Source organism: Mya arenaria, chromosome 4 (assembly GCF_026914265.1).
Source record: "Mya arenaria isolate MELC-2E11 chromosome 4, ASM2691426v1".
Taxonomy (NCBI): domain Eukaryota; kingdom Metazoa; phylum Mollusca; class Bivalvia; order Myida; family Myidae; genus Mya; species Mya arenaria.
The window spans coordinates 70,517,404-70,523,804 of NC_069125.1; the positions used below are offsets into that span (position 1 = coordinate 70,517,404).

At 34.6% G+C, this 6,401-nt stretch overlaps 1 protein-coding gene across 1 annotated transcript; it reads right to left on the reverse strand.

Annotated features, from left to right (window-relative positions):
- Positions 1–2,644: 2,644 nt before the first annotated feature.
- LOC128229838 (uncharacterized) lies at positions 2,645–3,922 on the reverse strand. Its single transcript, XM_052941667.1, has one exon. The coding sequence runs from the start codon at positions 3,839–3,841 to the stop codon at positions 2,729–2,731; it is 1,113 nt and encodes a 370-aa protein (XP_052797627.1). The 5' UTR covers positions 3,842–3,922; the 3' UTR covers positions 2,645–2,728.
- Positions 3,923–6,401: the final 2,479 nt, after the last annotated feature.

Below are 6,401 nucleotides of genomic sequence, written 5' to 3' on the forward strand. Positions count from 1 at the left end.
TAATCTAGGTAAAGTTCATTTATTGGTCTGGATGGGTAAAAAAGGTCACAATGTCAATTTCATGTTGCCTGTATAGCATGCCAGACATAAAGGGATCATGGCCGTCGTTGTTGTCGTTCGTGGCATCACATGCTCATGTCCGCTCTCTTGCTTAGGAATGTCGCATTGAATCTTAAGCAGGCTTGGATACAATGTTTATTGGCATTATGAATCGACCAAGTTCGATAAAAAAAAATAAAAAAAAATGTTTGTATCTGCTGTCTGAGGTAATTCCAAGTATTTTTTTTAATTTGTACAACTTCTTTGGTCTTTACAACGTATATTTTACGCATAAAAGCTTTACATGAAATAAGTGCTGTCCCCATCTTTATCAAATATTATCACATAATAAGAATGTAAAAATTGCGCATGCATATTCAGACTGAAAATGAAGACAATTATAGAAAGCTCTTTGCAGTTGTCTTTTTACATCACCGTACATGAAACCAAGCAAGTTTTTAAAAATATGCATCTGACGATTTGTTTTTCAACTTTGAGAAAATTTCTGTGATAAGTATATACGGTTAAAGAATTTACTTAGAATATACTATAGTTTCCTTTCGTATAAATTATCTGTAGATATGTTTATTAGCAAGAGTGGGTTTTTAACTGACTGGAAAAAGCATTTCTGCTTGGATGTATATATAGAATTATTTAATAACATGATACGGATGCCAAAGAGCTTGGATTTATATAATTCCTAAATAAACTATATATTCTTAAATAATTATAATGCGTATAGTATTGAATATTGAAACGACAATAACTTATTGTTTTATTATTATAATAAATATTATTAATATTATAGTTTTATTATTATTTATTATTATTAATAATTAATGTATCTTAAATACAGACTTGGTAGCAACATATTTGTTAAAATTGCAATTTTGTTGTTCATATACCTCAAACACAAAGATATGTGTTCAATATTTACCACATACAGACTTTTAGAATAATTGTAAACAATGCATCTTAAAATAAAAAGAGTTTATAAGTAAAGTGTTTAATAGTTATATGACAAGTTCTGTTAAGAATATCATAGTATCAATTCAATTCGCTTTGAATAACACATAATGAAATGTTTGTTATTACGTTTGGCAAAAAGGATTCTTATAATATAAATTAACTTTTATGAATGATTGCATTTGTCGTCATTTTGTACGACATTTATGACCTTATGGTTTATAAATGTTCTATTCTGTTCAAATTAATAATCAAGTTCAATATTAAAACATATCGCTTCAGTAACAGTATATACCCATTACTTACACTAAGATAACAATCGATTAATAAATGTTTCAGGATTTTCCATTGAAAAAACGGACTAGGTCACTATAACACTCTAAACAAGGACAGCAACATCATGTAAATGTTCTTGATGGCATATTTTATCTCATGTTTTACGAAACTTTTGTAAATTGTTATGGCAAAATCATCATGTGTTATGTAAGACCAACAAGTAAGTCACTTGGTTTCCAAGTTTCCAAGTTTATTTATTATTGGTGAATATACATGTTAACGCTCCAATATTCTTGAGCCCAGAATGTTGTATATTTGAGTTTTAGATCAGATTTGAATATGACAAGTACATTTAAGTAGTAGCTCACAAGGTCAAATGTTCGAAACACTTTGTTAGCACTTATACTCAACTTCCTGAAACTTGGTTTTATGTCAAGTTTAAATATGGATCAATATCTGGGAATGTGAACAGAACGTGAAATGATAATTTCAACATTACGTCCGAAGACTTGCTTTCAGTTAAAACTATGGTCTTCCGTTCAGCGATATACGGTCCTTTTTTACAATGACGATAATCCTGACATTTTCAAGTTGAAAACCTGTCCTTCAGGACACTTTATACACACTGAAGGTGTCTCCTCTCTGATTAATTTAGCTATTTTTTCATCGAATCTTTAACAAAACTTACTCATTATAATTATGTATATGAGAATATTATGTCGGAACACTTCGAATAAAAATAGATACACAAAAGAAACGTATTAAGTGTAATATATATATATATATATATATATATATATATATATATATATATATATATATATATATATATATATATATATATATATATATATATGTGTTAGTTTTTTCAAAAGATCGCTACGCGACCCCATATTCCCCATTTAATAAAAAGCGACAAAATATCGCCAATATTTTTTATCTTTACAAAAAGCATATGGTATTTTCTTGTTTTGACCATCAAAGTCAAATGAGTTAAACATAATGCATTCAAACTTACACGTTTCTTTGGCACATCTATCAATGTTCTGAACCTTTAATGACTCCTTAGCTATGACCCTGTGTTATGGCACTTAAATTCCAAAAAACTCTCTAACTTTACTATTGATCACCCAATCGGAATACTCTCACGAATAAGTTAAATTTTACTATGGCGATTTCTGTTTACAAAATTTGTCTCATAAAGAAAATTTCAATAAACAATATGCAAAATAAACAAACGTTTATTAAGTCACATAAACATTATGCAATAATACATCAAAATGAATAAAACGTATTTTGAAAATAACAATTCACATATTACAATATTTTTGTTTATAACTTGAAAAACAGTTTTCAATCTTATCATATAATGCATTTAGCAACACAAAATATCCTTAATACTGTAAAACACATCACTACTTATATGCACTTGAATTGTCAGTTCATCTTATGCACACTCGTCTGCGCCCAGATCACTGGCCTTCAGTCGGCTGTTGCGGGACCGGTTCCGCTTGTTCGCAAACCACTTCCGGATCTGCTCTACCGTGATGCTGCCCTCTGCCGCCATCGTCAGTGTGGTTTCACGAGACGGGTATGGGTTCTCAAGATTCTCGCTGTACCAGGTTTCCATGAGTTTCACCGCGTGTTTTGGGAGCAATCTGGATTTCTTTTCCACCTGAGTTGTCGTCTGTCGTTTTCCGCCATGGTGCTTGCCGGACTCGAGCGCACTCAGCTTTTCCTCGACGCATTCAAGAAGCGATTGAAGTTTCCGGTTGTAGTATACGTGGATGGACTCGGAGCTCTTTCGGTCATATGCCATCTGACAAAGGACGTTATGGCGCTCAAGGTCGATGACGGCTGTCTGTGATTGGTAGTAATGTTCCACGCTGTTTGCCCCCTCCACGTCGGCGGCACGCAAGGAAAACAGCCTCTGCATGACGTCCTTCTCACGCATGGCGATCTTGGTCTCCTCCGACAGCTCGTCTGGGGAGCTTGTAGGTGAGTACTGGGTGCGACAGAGCTGACGCGCGTCCCGAGAATCCCCGCGCGTGCAAGGACTCGGGGTCCTCACCTGCTGTGTCTGGCCGCACGGAGAAAATGCTGATGGAATATTCCGATACTGAACGTTGCCCGGACTACCGTATCCAGAGTCGTTCATGCACGATGCATAGTAAAGACAGTCACTGGCATTCACATTGTTTGCTGGTGAAACTGAATTGAGGTAACCACTGGCACAATGTAATCCATACTTTGCACTTTCATAATCACAATAAGTATCGTAGTCCTGTTCATAACGTTTAGATGTGCCAGCGTGGACGTCAGCCATGGGAGCACATGTGTCCGAATCTGAGAAAGCTGGCTGGTAGGAGACGGCGGTAGCCGGTGCGGGTGGCTGGTAATAGCTGCCGGTCATAGAGCGGGCGGCGGGTTGCTGTGGGTAGGACGGATGTCCGTACATCGTGCTGAATTCCGTCACGTTCTTGGCAGACACGTTTAGCTGGCACTGAATGGTGACGTCAAGAACGTTACTCTGCTCGTAGCACGTTCTTTGCTGCCACATGTCGCGTCACGACACACGTTGCTAGCAGATGGTGCGGAGGGTTCTGATGTGAAATGTTTGTTAAATATTCCAGATATGAACTGTTTCTTAAATATTGTAAGTCCGTGAAGTAGTAATGATTAACACTGAATGACCGTGCAAATTAATTACGTTCACAAAAGTGAATAGCGCAATAAAACATTTATGAAATAAATAGTAAAGGAGTCGATTTAAATTAATTTTGGAATCCAGTACTTTTTCAATACTTGAATTTGATTGGACTTAAGGGTGGGCGGAGCGAGCAAATAATCCAATTGGAGGATTCACAAGTTTATGCAAACAATTAATTATTAGGTAATTGAATTTGAATTAGTGTAGTTGAGGCAAACTGATGGTTATAATCGGATGATAATAGAACAGTTTGAATACCGCTTTCAAATTGTGTGATGTTTCTGATTAGTGAATAGTAGTCTTAATTAACATTTGTTTGATGTGTTGCGACTTTGTCACACCAAGTTGTGGTTTCTTTATTAATTACTTAATTAGGTAATCTAGAAATGATGAAAAATAAATATGCAGCCCATGAAATCAATCTAAGATTTTGATATGGAATTATTCAATTGAAGCCAGAATATGAATGCACTTAATATAAAGTGATTCTAAAATGTTCAATTTTTAAAGTTTTTTTAGTATTTTTTTATCGTTTTTAAAATCTTAATTCTTAAGACATGTTTTTAGTGTTGTTCTGCAGTTGTTTTTTTTGAAACCACGATGGCAGAACAATAACCCAAAATAAATGGCCAAATGCAATAAGATTGTACGGAGCCAGATTTTAATGCAAAAATCTGCAAGATTCACAAACATAGATTCACAACCAGGTACCATATCAGAATTATCTTGCATTGGAATGTACACCATTAACATATTTTGGAAACAAATAAAACTATCACCCACTTTGAGGTTTTACCAACTCTGCATAGTTTTATCAAATATAGATTTTACAACTAATAAGATATATACTTTGATATACCGCGTTCAATTGTAATACTTTAGTATACTAGTATATATTCAATTGTTTTTCATTTTGTTACTATGCATATGTTTGTTGTTGACGATGTACATTGTACAAGTCATAAATAAACGGTCGTATCAGTATCTGGGGAAACACGTGTTGTCATTTATATAAATCAGAGGATGAACAAGTTAAACACAACAGCGTTCTAATATTAAGAATATTTAATCTTTCTTTAAGAGAATTCTTGACAAACAAACAAATAAGCTTTAACAATATAGATGATAAAAACAAAGGGAAAGTTTTCATCTGTACTTGAAGAAGAGATCAAATGCTAAGAATGCTTCAATATATTCACAAAAATATCCCATTTTGCCGAAAAGGTTCTGTAATGCAATTATAGTGAATGTCTAAGTCTCATCTTTCTCATATTGTTTTAGTGTTTATCTTATGTTTAATAAATTGAAATTCAAATAAATATTTTAACAAACAAATGTCGACGACATGAATTCTGTGCCATGCACCATAAAGACGTATTGAATAATATATAGGTATTTGTCATAAAATTATTAGATTTTATCTGAATGTATGGTAAGTATAATACTCCATTCGACTCCAAACGTTCATACTGAAATATCAATATCGCAAATTTTATAGCATGGATGAGGGGCTTTGTTTCCCTCAAGATGGTCTGGGAACCAACCTTAATTGGTAAGGAACTATCTGCAAGCCCAGGGGGTCGGAGAGCTCTTCTGTACTCTCGCCACAGGATTTGGCTAGCTACATGCGAATGGATTATCGTTCAATTTAATAGCACACATATACTCTCCGTATTCTAGGCTTTGTAATGTCTGGTAAGAAGCATAAAATTTATTAAAGAGGTCATTTATTTATGCAGATTTGCTCAAAGCCCAGTTCTTAAGTAAACTTCCAGAGCTTGAGATGGTTCGTTCAGAGTATCATTTTCACCCTGTTTACATGTTTAACACACGTTCATTGACAAAATGTTCTGTTTCATCGTCGGTGAATAAAAAAAACAATTCACAACTAAAAGGTATTGAGAACGAGACCGTGTCCGGAATAGTACGATATACACTGACATTTGCAGTTTGTTTACCGAAACTTTCAGTTTTTCGTTGCGATTTCTACCCCAGCTTTCTCCACTAACAAAACCATTCTACAATATAGTCCCATTCATCGCACAAATACCAGCATTTTTGTCCTGGGTGAATATTTATTTGAACTTAGCATTGTATGACCTTGGGACACCTTTCATTGGGATAATCATACTAGAGCCACTTCAGGAAAGGTTCAAAACGTACGCACCAGATGGGGGGACAACTGTAAAATGGTTGAAACTGCCAGCGAGTCCAAACACAATGATCCAACTCTATGTAGTATTATCAAACAATGTTTATATTAATAATCTGAAGAGAGCGGGGTGTGCAATTTGAAAAATAGGCCTATAAGTTCTTTATTTCCCCAACAATGCCCGAAAAATAGGAATTTTAAAGAGAAAAGCGTCAAAAATTCAACGGAGCTGTCATTCATGCAGTTTTTCTATGCGCT